Below are 23,315 nucleotides of genomic sequence, written 5' to 3' on the forward strand. Positions count from 1 at the left end.
GTTGCACTACAGACACAAACTGTAGGCGCCTGGACAAACTGGTGAAAAAGGCTGGTTCTGTTGTAGGCAGGGAGCTGGACCCTCTCGGTGCTGTGGTGGAGAAACGGATGAGGAGGAAGTTAGATTCTGTGATGGAGAATAATAAACATCCTCTCCACAGCATCCTGACAGGACAGAGGAGCAGCTGCAGTGAGAGGCTGCAGGACTGAGGTTCAGAAGGTCCTTTGTTCCCACAGCCAGAAGGCTTTTTAACAGGGACTGCTGAGTTCTTCTCAAATTGATTGATTGATTTTTATTTATTTGTTTATTTTTCCATTTAGTCATTTATTATTATTTAGTCAGTAGTAGTAGTATTATTGTTGTTAATTCAATCATTGTAAATATTTTAAAAAAATGTTGAGCTACTTGACGAATTTGAATTTCCCCCATAGGGGGATAAATAAAGTATTTTTCTATTCTATTCTATTCTATTCTATTCAAATAAAATAAAAAGGTATAAAATTAACAAAATAGATAAAAATGCTTTTCAGCTCGTGAAATTAAAACATGTAGTTAAAACATATAACTAAAACATGTAGTTAAAACATATAACTAAAATAGTATAGAACAAAAATGAAATATTATTAATATTTATTTTGCACTCCAGAGCAAAAGGTGGCGGTAATGCACTAGTCGCCAACCACAATAAAAATTCAATGAAGAAGAGGAAGATGACGAAGACGATGACAAAGATATTACGTCATTACGCAGAAGGCTCGCACTGGTTGACCAGCCAATCGTGAGCGTGCTGTTGACTTCCCGGTAAAAACAAGAGTTGCTCAAATCAAGAGCACAAGCTTTCAGGACTTTTCGTGTGTTTGATAAAGTATTATTGGAATTATAGTCCAGGGTAAGTGCCCCTTTGTTACCATGGAGTCAAGATATCGGAGTTTTAACCGCGTTCCGAATAAATTTAGCGTTCATTTTGCCTTGAACTCCAAAGTTAGAAAAGAGGTGTACTTCGAAGCGACGTTGTTGTCTTACTGCGTTTCGTTTTGTTTCCATGGTAACTTTGGCTGATATTTTCTACTCTTTTCACAATCCCAGACACTAAAATCAGACTGAAACACGATTTAAATGTCGTGATGCAGAATTAGTTAATCTCTGCTGATGCCTGAAATGATGACCTAACAGAAAGCGCTCATTTGACGTTGATAAAGATTGTCTAATAATTGACAGAAAATCATCCTTTAGATGACTTTTAGATAAGAGCGTTAGTTGTTGCTGGCAGGGCCTCACATTTGAACGGTGTCCTGATGAAATGATGCCATCAGATACTGTTGCCCTTGTGTTTAGGAGAGGAGATTCTCACATCTGTGAAATTCATACTACTGGCTTGTTGATATACAAGAAGAAAAAACTGAGTTTTTCAGCTGGCTGTGTCTTTTGTGTCTCTGCTATAGTTGAAGAAACAAATCCTGATAGATGGTAGTTTTCCCCATCAGATATTATTCACCCTATGTTTGTTGGCAGAATTAGCAGGAGGAACATTTACACGATATGAGATGAAGCATTTATATGACCACACTCCAACAAGCAGATGAAGGATCATTGGTTGTTCACATGTAATATGAATAATAATATGTAGGATGCATGATAAAGAGGTAGGAACTTTTTTCTAATGCATGTTATTTACACCCTAAATGGGTTTATGTCATGGCTTAGACCAACTCTTGGACAGCTTCTATTTGGGATCGTCTTGAATTCTAGTCAAACTGTTGGAAACTAGGGTGCTTTCACACTGGCGCTGTTTAGTCCAGACTAAAGTTTGTTTCCTAGGATAGTCCGCTTGCTTGCGCAGGTGTGAAAGCCATTTCTGGTCCACATAATAGTGTGGGTCTCGGTTCACTTGCAAACTAAACCCACAGTGAACCAAAGAGAAGACGTGACATAGAGCGCAGTGGGTTTAGGAGAGAAGAAAACAAAACAAAGCCACCAGGACAAAACAGAGGTAAACGAAGAAAAACTTGCAAAATGTCTTGTGGGCAGAGGTGAAGTAATGAGGAGGCGCAGGCGTTTATCGATAGATGGTCAGAGGAATATATATCGTGGTTGCTTGTGGGAAGCGTTTTTGAAGGGGATGGATTTCAGTTTTCAGTCTTAAATTATCTATGAGCCGGCTGACCGGGAAGGGAAAAAGCATGAGCAAAAAAAAAATTTGAAATAAAATCAAATCTAATTAAATAAGGCTAAAGATGACTTTGTAAGGTCGAGGAAGAAATGGACTGAAGAAGGTGAGCAGTCTTATCTTTTCATCACAGCCATCACTGGAAACTCAATCTAATCCTGCGACTCAACATCATGGCACTGTTACTGATGACCCAAGTAGAATATCAGATTTCTGTTCCAGTGTTTACAGCAATTTGTACAAAACCAAATATTATCATCATTCAACAACTACGTTCTTGAACTCTCTGAGCAACATCACTCAAATCACTGAGGGTGACTGAGAGATGAGAACTGTACAGGAAGTCATTTATGAGCCGACTGTCACAGAGCACGGAGTAAATAAGCTACATTTTTCATGGACAAAACTAAGCCATTCAGACATGATTTGGATGTTTTTTGTTTTTTTTTTAAAGGAAAAAAAAAAACTTAGAAGAATTGGCAAAAGCACACCAGGAAAATTCATTGGCAATGGGAGAGAATTCAGGCAAAACCCATGACTGTAGGGCAACCAGTTTGCAACCTCATCCATAAAGTTAAACCATGAACTCTCTTTGGGGTCACTTTTCCAGACCATCTAAAAACATCTAAAAACTAATAACTTTCCTGGAGTCGATGGCCTTTCAGCAGAATTTTATCAAACTTCTCAGTGGGTCAAATATGCTTCCCTGTCAGATCTAAAAACAACATTCACAATTATTGTTCAGATATATCACAACTACCCCCTGTGTTCAGTACTGGACTGGTCTTGTTGGAGACCTAAACTGGATCAGTGTGTGGAACCTCCCATTCTGACACCTCGTTACAAACAAAGTAAGGGAGGCGTCTCATAAACCGATTCACAGATATTTCCGATGGGTCTGAACCTGATGCAGCTGTTCCGGCATCGTCGTCACATTCTGGACAGGAATGTCCCGGTACATTAAAACCAAGATTGACTCGGATTTTTATCTGTGTTGGAAAGATGTACTGGTTAGTTTCCATAACAACAAAAGCAAAAAACACAGAGTCATATGTGATAAATTTGCTGATCATTTTAGGGAAATAACATATTCATAAAACCAAATGTAATCACTCAAAACCTTTATTTATAGCCTTTGAAAAGGAAACTGAAAAGCACATCCAAAGTATATCTGACGAGCTGCTACATCTTTGAATTTTTGCTCATTATTTGATATCTTTAGATATTAGACATTTGATCATTTTAGAAAAGTGGATCACTGAACAGATAATGTTGAACATGAACAGCCAAACATAACATCTTAGTTATCTAGTTATGGAAGTAACTTTTTGGTCTAATGTAATTGAATGGATAACATTTTATTTACAATGCGCAAGTATGAATGCACAGGAATGGTGTTATTGACTGAAGTCTGTCCAACGCCACAGTTCTGTGTTTGTGTATGTGTGTAAGCTTTGTGTTGAATCTGCTTCGAGGCATACACCTCTGATGTGGTTTTGACAATGCTTTTAAAACCTGATGTTGAACTGAACTTTCCCTTTTCTTGATAGGCAAAATGCTTTCTACTGGAGATGTCCAGAGTTGTCTTCGTAAACTAGAAACTCTTCTGCGTGTGATCAAGTATCCAGGAGATGTTGACTACAGTGGGTAAGCCATTCAAGTCCTCCAATCATAACATTGTCATATGACACAAGAATGTTTAACAAAAACCTCATTAAACCCAAGTATTGTTATTGTTGTTGCAGATTGAATTAAGGTTATTTATGGCTGCTGTTTTGAGTTAATTTGAAACTACAGTTGCCATCATTATAAGTTAATTTAGGATAACAGGTCTGTAGGAGCTATTTGTTATTTTGTATATTTGGCTCACTTATTATTTAGTTATCTTTTGGGGGTTTAGTTTGGGGAATACACCTTTTTTGGTTGTTTGTGATATTTAGTATTGTTTAGTATTAATTTGGGTATTTAATTATGCTTTTATTTTGAAAGCACTGGTTAGCTGGAGCGCACTGGGAGAGTTTATTTAGATGAGCAGGCAGTCACAGGTGAGCAGGCACCTGGGAGGGCTAATAGGTTTTGACCAGGGCAAGAGAGGCGGCAAAGGCCATTGTTCTTTGTTTGTTTGCTTGTGGTTGGAGAAAGAAACCTAAAGAAACCAAATTTTTTGCCTGGACAATGGACTCAATTTACCTGCGTAAATTCACTCCTTAGGTGTCTCAGTGGCCGTTTGATTTCATTTAGTTTATTATGGTTTTGCCATTTTTTTAGTTTTGATTATTGACACAAGAGGACGAATAGCCACTACAAGGTCTGTGAGAGGCTCATCTAACAAGTGAATAACATGTTTTACTAGCCCATAGCCAAGATCACTTACCTGCTTACTGATGAGGCATCCACCTCGCAGCAACTTCAAATCTTATATAAAGTTTGCTTATAGATTGGTGACCATCTCGAAGATGTCAAACAAGCCACCAAAAGAGCCTAGAGAGAGTAGATCCTCGAGGACTGTCGTATCAAAGTCTGGCTAACTCCGAAGCAGAGTCCAATGCTAATACCATGAAAGTGCTAGCTAAAGCCGTCGGTGCTATACAAGCCTTGATTGACTTTGATTCGACTTTAAGTACATATGGCCAAAGAGTCACAGACGTGAAAGAAGGATTGAACGCGTTTGATAGACGACTAAGTGCCTTAGAGCATCACTGGCCAAAGAGAACGCCATGCTGAAGGATAACGTCGCGTACCTGGAGAACTACACCAGACTACAGAAACATTTGCATCCTGGGGATAAGAGAAAACACGGAGGGGCCACAGCCAACAGGGCTTATTGCCAATCTCCTTCTTAAGGTATTTGGAGAAGAAACCTTTAATCTTCCGTTATTGAGAATAAGGAGTCACGTGACTCCGGTCGGCCATGTTGGCAGAAGAATCTATTGGTTGCCAGGGGCAACGCCATTAACTTAACGGATATCTTCCCGCATTTGTCATTTCGGCAGGGCAGAGACTAATACAAAAGAAAGAAAGAAAGCAAAGCAATGCAGAGAGATAAGGCGAAAGAAAAGGGACCTTACAGGGACAAGCTTATTACAAGCGCAAAGCAGCGGTATTTGGAGAAACTGTCCAGCATCCAAAATATTGATCCTTACGAGCTCCCTGCAGCAGGTCAGACGCCTGCTCTCCCTGATGCTGCATCCATTTAGGAAACCTAAAATAACGTATTTCGTTGTTCCTATGTTTCCCAAACGTATTGTGTGAGGTACTGGAACAGTTCTTCACACAGCATTGATTTCGAGGCATGTTCTTGCAATTCCGTACTGTTTACACTTACTGATTTAAAAACACACGCGTACAATGTAAACGAACGGAGAGAACGGCGTTTTCTCGCTAGCATTCTGCCAACATGGCGGATAGGGGCGGGGCTCTGTACTATGACGACAACTCCTCATTCTCAATCCGTGGACAGCCCATCGTAGCACTATCCCCAAACCAAGTGGAAAGGTTCTTCCTTGTGTAGTTTCGAATGATCAGACTGGGTTTGTTCAGGGGGAACAGTCATATTCCAATCTGTGCCGACTTTTTGATATAATTTATAGCAAATCTGATACCCAGTCCCCAAAAGCAGTAATAACACTATGCTGAAAAGGCATTTGATAGGGTTGAGTGCGACTATCTATTCTTAATACTCCATAGGTTTGGTTTTAGTTCCAATTTTATTCAATAAATCAAACTTGCGCAGCTTATTAACCAAGATGGACATGTTTAGGATTTGGGCTAAATCAACAGTTGCTGATATTGTTGTAATTTCAGAAACTTAGCTGTCCAAATCTATTGCTGATGAAGATATTAATATGGTTGGTTACAATATTTTTCGAACTGACAGGCCAAAGAAAGGTGGCGGTGTTGCTATCTATATCAAATCAAAATTTAATGCTAGCATAGTTCTGTCTGAATCCATCTGCAAACAACGGGAATTTTTGGCATTGAATGTGGAAATCACTAAGGGCCTATGTATAACTGTTGTTGGGTGTTACAGGCCTCCATCTGCCTCCAAGGAAACGTTACAATCTTTGAAGCATCTTTTGTCAAGACTGAATTACAGTGAACGTGTTTTAGCTGGTGATTTGAATTGGGATTGGCTTAAAGGTGGGGTATGAGATGTTTTCTGGAGCATTTTTTATCATATTGTCTGAAAACCTCCTCACAACCCCATTGCACCCACTAAAATAGAATGTTTGGGAAAAAAAATTATATTTTAGTCCATTGTAGAGGGTGTAGCAAGAGGAAATGTCTGACCAATAGAAGTAATGATGAGAGTTACTTCTATTGGATTCTGACACGCCAATCAACCGTCAGCCCCCCTCCCACCTGCGCGTTCACAGACTCGTGACTCGTTCATGTGTTTTGAAGGCGTGGTTTTGAGGGGTGGGCTGAAGGGAGAGGCAAGGTTGTGTATTTTCAAAAATATAGCTTGCAGGAACCGTTTTTCCAAGATCTCATACCCCACCTTTAAGCCAGTTTCTGATGATTTTAAATATTTTTGTGATTCTATTTATCTCACCCAGTTGGTCAATTCACCCACTCGGCCAAATCTTAAAAGCCCTTAGAAGTCCACCTTGATTGATTTAATTTTGACGAATGTTCCTCATAAATTCTCCTCTTTGGGTGTGTTCTGCAATGACTTAAAGGAATGGTTTGGCGTAAAATGATAATTTGAGCATCACATGATCATGCCACATAATTTATATGGATGATGAGCCTTTCTCTGTGCCTCGGTTTGCTTGACGAGGCCTTTGTTATGACACAGCTGAAGTATGTAGCGCTTTTGAGCTTGTTTATCGCGGAAAAACAACCGATTTCTTATATTTTCCAAATTGGCCCCGTACAGTTGCATTGGCTGCGTTTCTAACAAAACACTTCAAAATAGCCAACTTCGGAATGCCGCGGTCTTTCGGAGAAAGGCTCATCACCCATATAAATTATGTGGCATGACCATGTGATGCTCAAATTATCATTTTATGCCGAACCATTCCTTTAAGTGACCACTGTGTTGTCGCTGCTGTTAGAAACACTAAGATGCCCAAATTAAAGTCTCGCATCATTTACAAGAGGAACCTTAAACTTTTTATTGACAAAGCCTATCATCATGATTTGTCTAATTTTGATTGGAAAAAATAGGTCTGATCCCTGATGTAGAGTTAGCTTGGACATTCTTGAGGGACGGTTTTATGCAAATTGTAAACAGGCATGCCCCTATAAGGAAATTTAGGGTAAAAGGGCAAGAAAACCCTTGGTTCTCCCCAGAGCTGGCAGAAAATATTTATGAGCGTAACCTGGCTTGGGCCAAGGCAAGGAAAACAGGTTCTCCAATTGACTGGCTTGTTTTCAGACAACTGAGAAACAAATGCTCTTTTATCAAGAAAGCCAAATCTGAATATTATATTATTTTATTATTATTATTATATATTTGTCTCTCACCACTGAGAACCTAAATAATCCATGGACATTTTGGAAAGTTATAAATTCTCTTTCTGTGAGTAAAAAGCACTCAAGCTCCACCAGTGCCTAAAAAGTTTGAAAACACAACAAACTATTCTCCGATAGTTTAAAAAAAAAAAAAAATCATACAAACAAAGTAAGACCTTTATGTTTGTCAGCCAGAAGTCAGTCATATTTGAATAAAAATCTGAGTTTTGTCTAACTGATCAGATTTTATTGTCAACCCTCCACCAGGCTTTCCAAAGGAGATCCCTCAGCTTTTCTGCCAATCGTGAGTTTCACTCTCACCTCCTTCTCTCCACCTTTTGCTGCGCAGCTCATTGGAGATGGACTGGAACTGACTGGCAAAACTGACCTCCGCTTCACAGATACTCTGTATAAGGTAAGAAATGCACTATAAACCTGACTCAGTTCCACTAGTTCTGTCGAGAGGAATGGCCTTCCCTCAAATTTGAGAAATGCTGCCTTTAAAGTTTTTTTTATTGCATATTTAGAAAATGATTGTGGAAGGCTTGGGCCGCATATTATTAATTACTAATAGAGGAACACACACCTTGATTTAAAAAATATTTGGTAAAATTGAAATAAAAACTGAATGCAATGATTTGCAAATCTCATGAACCAAAATTTTAAAAAGTTTAGTCTTTTTCTGCAAAACATTTTTTGTTGCACTTTTAAAGACGAGTAACTAGTGGACTTTTTCGATTACATGGTACCCTACAATATAATATGGTTCAACTCGATACAACTTGTCCGGGTTTTGTTTTACATTGCAGAGACTATCCACTCCTTGTTGGCAGTATGGACAGTTGCATCATGTTTGAAGCTGCACGAGCCGTGTGTGTTTACCACATGACTTTTATTTAGCAGACACTTTTACCCAAGGCAACTTACAAGCAATTTGCGACAGGCTTTTAATTTAGAAGGGTTTGAATATCTTTTGAGAGTGATCATAATGACTTAAGGGCAGATTATAGTTCTGCGTCTATCGTCTTGACGTGTTGCTTTGCTCTGGTCGCGAACCACTTTTCATGTTATGGTTCTGCAACCTCGGTCTGGAATTTCTCGGGACACACAGCAGTTTCCCCTCGCGAGAATTTCGGTGGGCGGTGACGAGAACTTCGGGGGCGCCGGCGGAAGTGTTTATCTTTCAAAAAAAAAAAAAAAAAAAGTGTATGCAAGATATGGATCTGGAGTTGCTCGACATCGAAGAAGAACAGCTTCTTTTATTGGAGTTGGCGAAAATGCAAAGGAGGAAGCCACACAGAAAACCGGAAATTCACACCGAGGACCAATCACAGCCGCTTTTGTCTGCACACTTCCGTTGGTGGTCTGCGTGCGTCTGTCGCGTAGTCAGGATTTTTCTGAGGTGCACGAGGACGCGCTCAGAGCCTCTGCGTGGGGGAGTGGTCAAGATTTTGACGCTCGCAGAGGCTCTGCGTCCGAGCGTCAGAGGCTTTGCGTCTGAAGCATAAATCAGCCTTTAACGTTGCAGAGCTCATCTCCAGTCAGAGGGGGAAAAAAGCTCAATCTGTAAATCCTTACTTATGGCTAAAGAACAAGCTTATGTTATCAGTAGTTATTCACACAACATGTGATCTGTGCGAACAAATGACATATCCCTAATTTATGTTGTAAATTGTATGACTTTCAAGCAACTTCATAGAACAAGGAAGCAGTGTGATGTGTTCTGCTGCAGAGAATTGTTTACACCTACATGATAATTCTCTGACAAATCAATGCACTTTAGTGTTTCCATGTATATTATTGGTTTGGCTTGCTTCAAGCTTCAGCGGAGGAAGTACCAAAACGGTATCAGGGGTGCGACCTACAATGGAAAACAAACAAAAAAAAAACTGTGTTGAACCATATTATACCATTTAATGGGAAAGTACCAGGGGAGATATTGGCCTTTTAAGGTGCCCTCTATAATGGGACAAAATGGTACAAAGTGCACATTCCAGACTTTAATTTAAATGAGGGGGACTATGTATAGAAAGTGTTGTCATTTTTACATGGTGGAACAGAAGTGTATGAAAATTGCTTTAAATTAAGGTCTGAAATGTGCACTTTAATCACATCTGAATTGTTTGATTTAGAATTTTACACGGAGGAGCAGAAGGGCAACTCAAAGAAAAATATGACTTTGTCCCAAACATGGAGTTTTTGGAGTAGTCATAACTACATAGTCAAAGTTTACTATCCTTTCATAGTCCATTCAACTAACTGTGCATGTTTGTTTTTTTTTTCTAGGTGCTAAGAGATGTCTTCCACTATAAGCCCATACTGACCAAACAGCAGTTCCTCCTGTTGGGTTTCTCTCAAAGGAAAATTTCTTTCATTTGTGATGTCATTACCTTGGTCCTGCAAAAACACAAACAACTGATCAAGGTACAGAGTCTTTTCATGATTGATTATTGAGTTGGGACATATTGTAATAAATCAATACAGTACTGATTGCATTGATTTTAAAGTTATTTAAAGCTTATATGTAATTCAATTCATATAAAGAACATTGATCAAACCTTTGGAAATAAGATTCCTTTTCATTTTAGTTTTTAATTTTCCAAACACAGAGCACCAGATCTTCACGGCACCTACAAAAAAAGGCTTAGGAAAAAAAAAAAAAAACACATATTAACCATCTGTAGTATTAACCATTCTACAGTTTAAACTATGGACATAAAGCCCATATGGACAAATTATCCCATTTATGACACACATCACACATTCATCCCATCAGTGTGCTACAGCTTCATAGAGAGAAAACAAAAATTGCCATTCCAACCATCAACAAAAATGTACAGAAAATACTCCGGATGTTCCAAAACTTTTCAAGCTTGTTTTTGCAGTATGGCTGATGTTTTCTAAAGCAAAATAAAAAGTCTTTTCTCAGCCATTGCGCTGTGACACAAGTTGCTTCTGTTTTCCATGCACATGCTATACATAGTTTCGCTTCTAAGTAAAGTTTTCAGTGTAGATATTCAAGAAACATAGTTTTGGCTTAAGGAGCATCTCTTTACCAATGATTTGACTCATTAAAGAGTAAAAACCCTCTTTGATGCTTACATTTAAAACAAGTGTGAGGAATGTTCAAGTTAAAATGGTGCAACTTAGCTGGAGTAATCTACAGTCTACTTAGCCATATGTATTATAATAATTTAGAATTTCTCTTGATGGTTTGGGTATGAACCAAGACGCATGCTTCTGACCAATATTCCTCTGTCACAGGAAGTCTGTCCTCCCTGCTAGTAAGATGTTGTTTTAGGATTCTGTTGACTTACCTACAAACAAATGATATAGTAAAGAAACCTGTCCCCTGGAGTACAGAAGGTTCAGTGTAAGGTTTTCCCTAGTGGAAAGAGGAGGAAGATTCTAGCTACTTCCATTTTTGGCCAAAATAATGCTTCTGAGTTCCAGATACTTAAAGAAATGCTTTGAGGGAATCCTTAAAGGAATTTGGAAATATTCCAAGCAAACAAAAACTTGGTTTATTTCCAAGCCGAACAAACAAAAGGCGCGGCTGAGCCGGAATACAAAAAAAAATTAAAATCTATGAAAAAACTTGAATAAAACAAAACTAGACAATGACAATGGAAAAACTAAAGGACAAACCTGACTTGGTATCAGATGATGGTGTCTAGGCCTGAGTGACAGTGAGGATCTGGCAAAGGGAATGAGGAAACCTGGAAACTAAATACTGAGGGACTGATTGGTGAGTGAGTGCAGCTGTGGGGAAAAACATGGCAGGGCAAGAACTAAACAGGAACTTGAAACTTAACCAAAACTAACAGACATGATATAAGGTCCCTCGTCTCAAGCTGTATACAAAGTGTAATAATTAGTACAACATAATTAGCAACACAATTTTTGAGTTAATCATTTGAATAATTGCAATTAACAATTTAATTGTCTCTTATTTTATTTTTATGCCACTAGCATTAGTATAAGCCCTCTAATGTTATAGTAATTGACATAACTCTTGGGATTTCTAAGACGCCAAACCAATGTCAGAATGCTGCACTGACAAGAGGCCTCCAGTTGTGTCTCATTGCTTTGCCAGTGTAATTTGGACATGCAGAAAACATGACTTCCAACTGCTGGCCAAGATGTACAATCTACACTTGTTCAAGAAGACCATCCATCCATTTTCTATACCTGCTTAACCCATTTAGACCGGGAAAGCATTGCCGCATTTCTACCTTTAAAGCCGGGGGCGCTGTTGCGTTATTCTACCTTTAAGGCCGGGAAAGCGTACACGTCTTTTTCAGACGGGAGTGATTGTGAGGAGTTTCTTGACTTTGATGATGCTGATGAACGTGCTGACCCAATTGATGGAGATTTATGGCTAGCACATATGTTTGAAGATGACGATAACGACGAGGATGATTTTGAAGGGTTTGAATGTGAGTGGAAGACTGACAATTACCACCGTAATCGACGGAGAGATTTCAACCGCACACCAGGGGTGAAAGTGGATTTACCTGCAGATGCCACACCGTTGCAGGCATTTAATCATATTTTTACTGAGGAGCTTTGGGCGCATCTCGTTTCCGAGACGAATAGATACAGTGACCAGGTACTTCAGACTCCAGCTCGAGCAAAGATGGCAAGGTGGTCACACGTAACTGTGCCGGAGATGAAAACGTTTATTGGGATGTGTATGGGCATGGGACTCCTTGTGCTGCCAGTACGAAGAGATTACTGGCGAGAAAATAAATAGATAAATAAATAATTTAAATATAAAATTTAATTTAATTTAATTTTATTACTGTTTTTTTTATTGAAAATAGTGCTGTTCCTGCACTTTACTTTTTCCATTTTCTATTTTCGTGAAGGTGTATGTAAATAAACTCAATTTCCAAAGAAAGCCACAGGTGTAAGCTCTCAAATACTTTTTGAATTTTGTTTCTATCTGCTACAGAGGCTGAGAAATCAATCATTTGGTAGGCGTTGACACAATTGCTGAATTTCCAGAAAAACTTCAGGTTTTAGGGGGTCTTTCTGAAATCGCCCATAGGTTTTACAGGCATTCTTTTCCAGGCGTTTTAGGCCTAAATGGGTTAATCCAATTTTAGGGTAACCCTAGCAGGGTCGCCTGAGCCTATCCCAGCAATCATTGGGTGAGAGGCAGGGTACACCCTGGTCACCAGTCCATCACAGGACACAGACAAACGAGACACACAACCATGCACGCTCATACTCGCTCACCTAGGGACAATTCACGCATACACGGAGAGAACATGCAAACTCCACACAGAAAACGAACCTTGAACCTTCTTGCAGTGAGGCGTGGTGCTAACCAACACACCGTACTGCCCCACAGCCCCCACAGGAAGACATAGCTTGCCCATACAGATTTGGATGGTAGTATCAATAAGGGAAACTTTAAAAAAAAAACTAGCTGTTTGTGCTTTGTATTTTTAGGTCATTTGAGACAAAGCTTGTCTCCTGTATTAGAATTATCAGTTGGTCTTCAGTTTCTTCACTCCAAATTTAACACTTTGGTATAGTTTTGGCTTGTTTTAAAGAGATGGAGATGACAAATGAGTAGAGATTGTTTGACTTTTTAAGTTAACCATTTTTTGCTTTTTGTCATACTGATGCCTCCCTTTTTATGCACTAATTTGACATGCTAAGCAGCCAATCGAAGTGAGCTTTCTCTCCTAAAGCTGTGATGCACACTCTACAAATCGAATCAGCTGTGGAGTGAAACAATGGGAATGAGTTACAAGAGAGGCAGATGTTCAACAAAGCTCCAAACATGCCTGTCTGCCAGCTTGGTCTGTATGAGGACCCTTAAAGTAAAACCGCCATTTATTTGAGACAAATAATAGAGAATAGATGTTTAAAAAAGAAAAGTACACTTTATCTCAATTCTAAGGTTATATATGAGTGCATTCTGACTAAGGTATTCTGACTATGGTATGAATTCAGATTAGATTATGGTTAAGAGTAAGGCATAAACTTGTAAACATAAAGGTTACGGTTAGCATTAGGCTCTCCAATGAATGAATGGAACTTAATACAATGTTCTAGTAGCATAAGAATGTATAAGTGTATGTACATTTGTGTTTTTTAGCCCAGTGGCAGATGGCCTGCTTCACACAGTGATGTCAGAGGGAATCCTCATCCAGTCCAGACTGATGCCGCTATTGTAAGTCTAACAAATAAATGAATAAAGTGCTCTTACGATCGTAAATAGGCAGAGTGCTTCATATCGCATATTGAGTCATTGTTTCAGAAAATACAGGATTCACTCAGAATGGCAAAACGATTTTGTAGCCTTTCAATAGATATGAAAAAATGTGAGCTTACTCTTACTTTTGGTGCATTAAACTGACAGAAGGCTGTGGGGAGTTTAGTGTATTACTAGAAATGTGAATTTATATTATTTATTTTTAGCTTAATACAATTAAGCTTTTATGTATTTCAGGTATCCAACGAGAAGAATCATTCTACTCTTACTGCAGATTCATCCCACGCAGAAGAATTTTCATCATATAATGTAACCTGCACCCCTCATATTACAACATCCCCCTACAACTCTCCTGGAATTTTGATTGCAAAGCTGCCAGAAGGAGAAGAGCACAAGGTTTTTTGTGTTTTTTGAGTATTTACCAATCAGTATACAGAGAGTTTGACATCTTTACTAGTTCAGAAATTAATAGTAGGGAATGTTTAGACCAGTTTGCCCTTCACATTGCATATGGTGGACAATAATAATAACAATGATTATAATTATAATTGTATAGCAGTACCAGTACTATGGTCAGCAGTTCTGGGGATCTATTGTGTCTATCCTGATCTTTTCAGTACAAGTTGAACACATGCCAGCATATAATCCAGCTTTTGGGTCTTTCAGTCAGCAGAGGTAGATGGAAGACTTTCAGCGTTGGAGGCTCAAATAGAGACACTTCTGACTGGGTTCAATAGGCTGATGATTCTGGAAAAACGTATGGAGGAACTTGAGAAGTGTAGAAACACAGATAAGGTTGATCAAATATTCCCTATTTTTTTCTTTAATATTTTATCGCAGTTTTATCTTTACTAGGTTCCAGAGAAAATATGAAAAAAACAATAACTGCATCTAAATTGGTAATTTTGTATTTATCACATTCTATCACAGAATGATGGACAAGTTGTCACCATATCAAGAGAGAGTTGGGAAAACCTGATGAGCAGAGTCCTCTTACTGGAAACTAAACTTGAACTGAGCAATTCACAGGTAGGACATGAAATTAACATTTCAATCGTTGTTACGGTATTTATGATCAATGGTTGATTTCCCTTTTTTCCACAAGCTGTTAATTACTCATGCAGTCCTCTTTCAAAAAGAAAGTAACCCACATTATCTTCTGTAAAATAGATTTACAGGTATGTCATATGCGCACAAACTGTTAATGAACACCAGGCCAGCTAACATGTTCGGTTCCCCATGCGGTACGAAAAAGTATGAAAATCTATGCTTTGGATGTTTTGTGGAGAAATAAAATGAATTCATATTATTGTTTCCATACTGTTTCTACTGGCCATTGTGGTGTTTAGAGAAGGAAGTCAGCACAGCTTAAATGTTTACAACTGTTTTAGAAAGTATAGACTGGAGCAAGCTTGATATGTCAAAATAAAGGCAAGATGTAAGGCGTTGGAACTCACACAGCCATATAGTGCGATCTCTAAACTAGTACACCACAGCCTGCACCAACACGCCTATACAACAGCTCCATTAAAACAGCTGCAGAGATTCTGCATGAGTGTTATTGTTGAACTTGATGAAAAAAATATATATTTTAGTTATGGGTGCCAATGCCGACAGATTACTCCTGTGCATACTTATTGTTCTCCCGTTTCCATCACGATTTTCGGCGTGTAACTAGTCCCGCATGGTTGGTCCGACAAAGACAATAAACTATGTGTGCTTGTATTTTTCTCTCTCATTACTCAAACGGTTTTGCAGAAAATTGAGGAAAAACTGGGAATTATTGGAAATGCATTGATTTTCATATATAATGGGACAAAAACAACCCAATTTGGAGCCCTCATAACTCAGCCACACTTCATCATAACGATATCATTCAAAGTTTAAACAGGTCAGGAAAGATGAAACCTTTACTGAATTAAAGGGTTTGTTGATATCTTTTATAGTTTAAGTTAAGTTTAAGTTTTATGAAAATTTATGCTCCGACAGGACTGCTCTGACTCTGCTGCCCTGAGGTCCCCCCACTCTGTTTTCACAGCCTCCAGATTAATCTGAAAAAAACTCAAACAAACTTCTCTCATGTCCACAATGTCTGCTGCACCTACACAAATTATACTTCAAAATGTAGGTATTTTTGTCCTCTTTTACCCAATGTGACAGTCATTGTGCTGGGCCTCACGGTTTTCTCTCAAATCGCCTCTGAGCACAGAGAGCGACGACTCCGGCTCCCATTGACCGTCATTATAAAGTAGGTCTCCTCAGATCCTTCAAAGATCAAACTGAGGGCTGTTTTTAAACTGCCATAAAAATTACCATACAGAGTAGCAGCATAATAATCAGTGTCTTCAGCCGTCCCTTCTGGCACTCGAGTGGAAGGGGAAGTTTTTAGTATCTCACAGTAAGTTGTTCTCTTATACTGCCTGCTGTCCCTCTGCTGTGTGAGAAAAGGAGCGGCTTCCAACGTGACTCACACAGTGGCTATGGCTGTTCTCTGTGTAATAACAGTAAACACACAAACATGGAGCCAGACACAGGATATGCATGAAAATACATACATTTAATGAAGCAAACACATATCCACAAAGGCAAACATTGTGAGGACATCATCGGTCTGACTTTGAAAGTAAAAGCCTACATGGAAGACCACTTTAGACAGATTTTCACAGTAAAACCCTACTGTAACATACCAACAGGAAGGCTTATTCACTCTCATTTTAAAATAAAGAGCCCAATTGAACAAACCAGGAGTTGTCACAGTTATGTTATACATGTCTCACTGTCAAAATAAAAGATTTGACAGCTTTACCTCAAGCGGGAATATTTGTTCTGGGTCTGTCTGCCTGACTGTCTGGATTTGAAGTATATAATGTTTGACTGGCAAGGGCAGTAGCTCTAGCACCCATCAAAATTTCTAGTTCTAGTTAAACTGGGTTATTGGACACTTTAATTGAGGGTTAATATGTACCAAAGTAGCTTTGGGTAGTACTAACAGTTTGTTTTCAGAGCCTGTGGTTGATCCAATTTTGTTTATCTTTTTTTTAATCTTTTTGTAGGTTGGTGTTTCACATCACCTATCATCTACCTCCTCTGACTCCTCCAGCTGTAACTCCAATGCCTCAAAGGTGAAACAGAACAATTCTCCCACCTCTTTGTAACCGTAGAAAAACTAAATTTAAGCAGAACTGACTAATTTTGTCCATAGACAAAAAGTAAAGGACAACCAAAATTCCAAAAAGATTGTCCATCCATCCATTTTCTATACCCGCTTAATCCAGCTGCCGGGTCGCGGGGGGGCTGGAGCCTATCCCAGCGGTCATCAGGTGAGAGGCGGGGTACACCCTGGACAGATCACCATTCCATCACAGGGCTACACAGAGACAAATGAGACCAACAACCACACACACACTCACACTCACTCCAAGCGACAATTTTAGAGACACCAATTCTCCACACAGAAAGGCCCCGGCAGGGGATTGAACCTGCAACCCTCTTGCTGTGAGGCGACAGTCCAAAAAGATTGTGTTAAATGTAAATAAAAACAGAATGGACTCATTTTCAAATGTCATAAAACAATATGCACAGTTTTATCCACAGAAGAACATAGAAACCATGTCAGATCTTAAAAGGTAGATATTTTACTTTAAGTTTTCCATCTTGAATTTGATGGCAGCAATGTATCTCATAAAGGTTGAGTTGGGGCTATGACGGGACGACTGTAGCTCAGGAGGAAGAGCTATCATCTGCTAATTGGAAGATTGGCAGTTCAATTCTTTACTTCATGTCGAACCTCAACTGGTGTTTGAATATGTGTGATAGAGAAAAAAAAGCACTGTGTAGCCTGCAACACTATGAATGTATGTGGGGTGAATGGGGCTTGGAGTGTAAAAGTGCTTTGAGTGGTCAGCTAAACTCGAAAAACACAATATAAATACAGTCCGTTTATAGCCACGTAGAAACTCCCCTTCTTCCAGAAGCAGTTGGGAGAGGCATATTGTCCTATTCTTGTCTGATATAGCGTATAGTCTGCTTAACAGTCCTGAGTCTTTGTCGTAATTTGTTGTTTCATGATACGCCAAATGTTTTCTATAGGGTAGAAGGTCTGGACTGCAAGCAGGCCAGTCCATAGCCTGTCTTCGACTGAGAGGCCATCTTATTTGTAATGGATGCAGTATATGGTTTACCATATTGTCTTGCTGAAATATGCAAGGCCGTCCCTGAAAAAGATGTCATCTGGATGGGAGCATATCTAATGCTGTAAAACCTGTATATACCTTTCACCATTGATGGTCCATAGCACAGCAAAATGTGTTCATAATGATTCCTCGCTCATCGAGAGGTCTCCAGATTCTTGGAATCTTTTTATGATATTAAATACTGTAGTTGATGAAATCACAATTTAAAAAAAAAAAAATCAGATTGCTGAACCTTTGCCCATCTGCCTCTCCAAGTTGCTCTTTTTGCCACTTATCCTTAGTTTCAACATGGTACTCCAGATTTTCTTTTTCAAACCACTTACTTTTCTAGCTTTGTATTGTTTCTGTCACAACCTTTTTGAGATAATTTTCTGCAACTTATTGAAGATAAGCTTTTTTTTTGTTTAATGAAATGGTAAAATGACTCACTATCAACATTCGACACGTGTTCTATTGTGAATAAAATATTGGTTTATGAGATTTGCAAATCACTGCATTGTTTTTTACACAGTGCTGCAGCCTTTTTGAAATTAGGACTATAAATGAAATGCTCATAGTAGATATAGATGATATTGAGAAATTTTTTCAGCAAAAGTTTCCATTTTACATTCTCTCATTCCACTTTTTCAAATGGCAGATACTGGCACTTTACTGGTTTGGTTACTTAAAATGGTTGTATTATGGACTCTTGATCAATCAATCTTTATTTATAAAGCACTTTTCATACAAAAAAATGTGCATCACAAAGTGCTTTACATAGCCAATAACATTACATTTAAAAAACAGCAAAGAACAAAATCAGCAAAGAAAGAAATGAGGAAAATGAAAATACTACTTTATCTTTCCAACTGCCCAAAGCACAAGGCCACGAGTTGCATATGGACACACGCACACAAAAACAAAGGGATTCTGATCATAAATTGATCATTTGTGATCACATCTTTATCACAAACAGCTTTGTAATGAGCAGTACTTTGAGATATTCAGGAAAAACGCATTGTCAGCTCGCAGCATTAGCTGAGAGATTTCTTAACAGAACGCAGATGGCCCATGCTATTAACAGTGTTCTAACTGGACTGCACATCAGTGTTATACAACCCCTGGCAAAAATGATGGAATCACCGGCCTCGGATGATGTTCATTCAGTTGTTTCATTTTGTAGAAAAAAAGCAGATCACAGACATGACACAAAACTAAAGTCATTTCAAATGGCAACTTTATGGCTTTAAGAAACACTAAAAGAAATCAAGAAAAAAAATTGTGGCAGTCAATAACGGTTACTTTTTTAGACCAAGCAGAGGGAAAAAAATATGGAATCACTCAATTCTGAGGAAAAAATGATGGAATCATGAAAAACAAAAGAACGCTCCAACACATCACTAGTATTTTGTTGCACCACCTCTGCGTTTTATAACAGCTTGCAGTCTCTGAGGCATGGACTTAATGAGTGACAAACAGTACTCTTCATCAATCTGGCTCCAACTTTCTCTGATTGCTGTTGCCAGATCAGCTTTGCAGGTTGGAGCCTTGTCATGGACCATTTTCTTCAACTTCCACCAAAGATTTTCAATTGGATTAAGATCCGGACTATTTGCAGGCCATGCCATTGACCTTATGTGTCTTTTTTCAAGGAATGTTTTCACAGTTTTTGCTCTATGGCAAGATGCATTATCATCTTGAAAAATTATTTCATCATCCCCAAACATCCTTTCAATTGATGGGATAAGAAAAGTGTCCAAAATATCAACGTAAACTTGTGCATTTATTGAAGATGTAATGACAGCCATCTCCCCAGGGCCTTTACCTGACATGCAGCCCCATATCATCAATGACTGTGGAAATTTGCATGTTCTCTTCAGGCAGTCATCTTTATAAATCTCATTGGAACGGCACCAAACAAAAGTTCCAGCATCCTCACCTTGCCCAATGCAGATTGGAGATTCATCACTGAATATGACTTTCATCCAGTCATCCACAGTCCACCATTGCTTTTCCTTAGCCCATTGTAACCTTGTTTTTTTCTGTTTTGGTGTTAATGATGGCTTTCGTTTAGCTTTTCTGTATGTAAATCCCATTTCCTTTAGGCGGTTTCTTACAATTTGGTCACAGACGTTGACTCGAGTTTCCTCCCATTCGTTCCTCATTTGTTTTGTTGTGCATTTTCGGTTTTTGAGACATATTGCTTTAAGTTTTCTGTCTTGACGCTTTGATGTCTACAGGGTGTTTACAGGGTGATTCCATAATTTTTTCCTCAGAATTGAGTGATTCCATATTTTTTTCCCTCTGCTTGGTCTAAAAAAGTAACCGTTATTGACTGCCACAATTTTTTTTCTTGATTTCTTTTAGTGTTTCTTAAAGCCATAAAGTTGCCATTTGAAATGACTTTAGTTTTGTGTCATGTCTGTGATCTGCTTTTTTTCTACAAAATGACACAACTGAATGAACATCCTCCGAGGCCGGTGATTCCATAATTTTTGCCAGGGGTTGTACTATTATACATGCAGAAAACTTCTTAATGAGTACATAAGCAACATAGTAGCTGTCAACATGCTTGTCCAATGCTTTGACGCTATGTTTGCAGCAGTACTTCTTTAGTTGTGCACAGTATTATGTTTATGATAGCACAGTATTTGCCACCTTATCCTGTTTTCCTGTCTCTTTGTCTAGGACAGCTTGAAAGACAGGCTAGAGAAGATCACAGACATGTAAGTTTTTCATTTCAGTCATTCAGTAGTAGACGGCCTGAGTTTCCCTTAGACTACTATTTTTTTTCTCTCAATTGAGATTGGGAATTATTGTACCAGTAAACGAAGAAACAAATTAATTTTGGAGATTGCATCTACTGCCGCTGTTCAGCAGTTCTTTATGTTTGTGTACCTGTACAATTTGCAGACTGAGGAGCACCTCTAGTATCATGAAGAACCCTGAATCCTCTGCCACACCCTTCAAATAGAGTCTGATGAACAATCATCACAACAATTATGGCACAGGAGTCTGTCTGGTTACAGGTAGTGATCATCCCTGATACCTGGCTGTCAACTTGCTTTGTAACTTCCTAACTTTATAAGAAGCAACCTACATGTTGTGGAACTGTCATCACTCTTGGTATTCCGTGACTGGCTTGTTTTCAAAACTGTGGACGATTGTTTGAATGTTTTTGTCATCTTTAGCCCTGTATTATGGTGTCACGCAAAAGTTGAAATTGTATTCATTTATATTAAAAAGCTAATAGCATGTTCATTTTGACTGTCTACTTTATGTATTCCAAGTACACTGTTCAAAATATAATAAAAAGAAAGGGAAGTCAAGCCTTTAAAACTTTAAAAACTGTAGCTTATTTAAACTGTTTCGTGTTAAGCATAAGATCAAATACCATATGTCAAACCAACTTCTTCTGATTATTATCATTATTTTAACACTGGGACTGCTTTTTTGGGAGGGCTTTTCCAATGCTCAATATATGATGTATAAGTGTGTGTGTGTTTGTATACATATATATATGTGTGTATGTATGTATATAAATAATTTTTGCCAAACGCTTCACTCTAAAAACACTCACTCTTCTTCACCATTAAAGAGGAAGCGTTTGTTAATGAGCTACGATTGGTTAAAAGCTCATGAAATTAAAGAGCTACAAAAAACTCTGACTAACACATTCACAAAACCCAACAGCATGTCTAGCATGTCGAATTTACCTTTTACTTTTTATGATCATTTTATATCTATCTGAGTAAAATCTTCCTGGAGTTTTGATCATAACAAATAATAACCCATAAGCATGAATGAAACGGTGGGAAAAGTGTGAGAGTGAGTCTGTGGTGCTCAAATTAATTTTGATCATTCGCAAGGAGAAGATTAACAAATGCACAGGACGATTCACACATGTATTTCTGATGCACAAACAAATATAACTTCTACAAATATAACGGCTTCTGGTCTGTGGACTTCGCTGCATTTGTTTTTTTGTTTTTTTTTTCATTATTTTTTGGGGCTTTTATGCCTTTAATGGACAGGACAGTTGAAGAGAATGTCTTTTTTTTTAACACAGAATGATCTGCAACCAATCAGATATCTTCCTTGTGTCAGCCAATAATAAGAACGCACCCAACGTGGGAGACGATTTACTGTGCACATGTGAATCGTCCTGTGCATTTGTGAAAACTGAGACTGATTTAGCTCCATACCCAACTGCTTCACACTCCCACCCAAGTGCTTGTTGGAGTTTTCAGCTCTATGAAGCCAGTAGAACCACATCAGCAGGAGGAAGATCACATCGCTCATCCTGTATTTGAGGTTCAACTATCTGCACAACTCATCTTTCTAGCACCCCAACACAGACTTTCCCAGGGAGGCTGAGAAGTCTGATCCCCTGTAGTTTGGACTCAGCCTCTGGTCCTCCTTTTCAAATAAGGGGACCACCACACCATTCAGCCATTCCAGAAGCACTGTCCTAGACCTCTATCCTATTCTGCACAGGCATGTCAAGTGATGTGGAGAAAAAGGAGTCGAACCACGCGTCGGTCAGCCGTCCATTGGGGAGTTTATTGAACAAACTGTCACAGCAAATATGCATACAGAATGTTACAAAATGTCCGACGAGCTCATCCTGTGACACCCTTTTATACCGTTTTATCATAACAAGTGTACGTGGCCCTGTCTGGAGGCGCCTAGCTTTCGCAGTTTATCATAAACACGCTCATTCTAACTATCAACAATATTCATATGAACCAGTCAACAAGGCACACGATGTAATTCTGACATGTCAAGAGAATGTCATGACATTATTCTCCCACACAAGTAAGACCAAAGATCCAAGGCCTCAACAAATGTGGTTTTCTAAATATCAGATCTCTCCTTTCCAAGTCTCTGTTAGTGAATGAGTTGATTTGTGATCATCATATTGATATATTTTGTCTTACAGAAACCTGGCTGCAGCAGGAGGATCATGTTAGCATTAATGAAGCAACTCCCTCTGACTGTTTAAATGTTCACGTTCCTCGAACCACAGGCAGAGGAGGAGGAGTGGCAGCTATTTTCAGATCAGGGTTACTCATCAGTCCCAGACCCAAGATTAGTTTGAGCTCTTTTGAATCTCTGATTCTCAGTTTTTCCCACGCAAAGTGGAAATCCCAGAAACCTCTTGTGTTTGTTTTGTTTTGAGTTTTTATCCCAGTTAGTGCTGAGTACAGATAAAGTCATTGTAGTGGGTGACTTTAATATTCATGTAGATGTTGAAAATGACAGCCTGAATATGAACTTTAAT

General features: G+C 38.7%; 1 protein-coding gene across 1 annotated transcript; it reads left to right on the top strand.

Moving 5' to 3' along the window:
- Positions 1–3,722: 3,722 nt before the first annotated feature.
- On the top strand, positions 3,723–21,291 carry cep44 (centrosomal protein 44). The gene is made up of 10 exons (XM_075464302.1): positions 3,723–3,814; positions 7,895–8,042; positions 9,914–10,051; positions 13,743–13,817; positions 14,097–14,255; positions 14,526–14,654; positions 14,790–14,888; positions 16,913–16,981; positions 20,720–20,757; positions 20,945–21,291. Exons 1-10 carry the CDS (start codon positions 3,723–3,725, stop codon positions 21,003–21,005), a joined length of 1,008 nt encoding a protein of 335 aa, XP_075320417.1. The 3' UTR covers positions 21,006–21,291.
- The last annotated feature ends 2,024 nt before the right edge of the window (positions 21,292–23,315 follow it).

Source organism: Odontesthes bonariensis, chromosome 4 (assembly GCF_027942865.1).
Source record: "Odontesthes bonariensis isolate fOdoBon6 chromosome 4, fOdoBon6.hap1, whole genome shotgun sequence".
NCBI classification, from domain to species: domain Eukaryota; kingdom Metazoa; phylum Chordata; class Actinopteri; order Atheriniformes; family Atherinopsidae; genus Odontesthes; species Odontesthes bonariensis.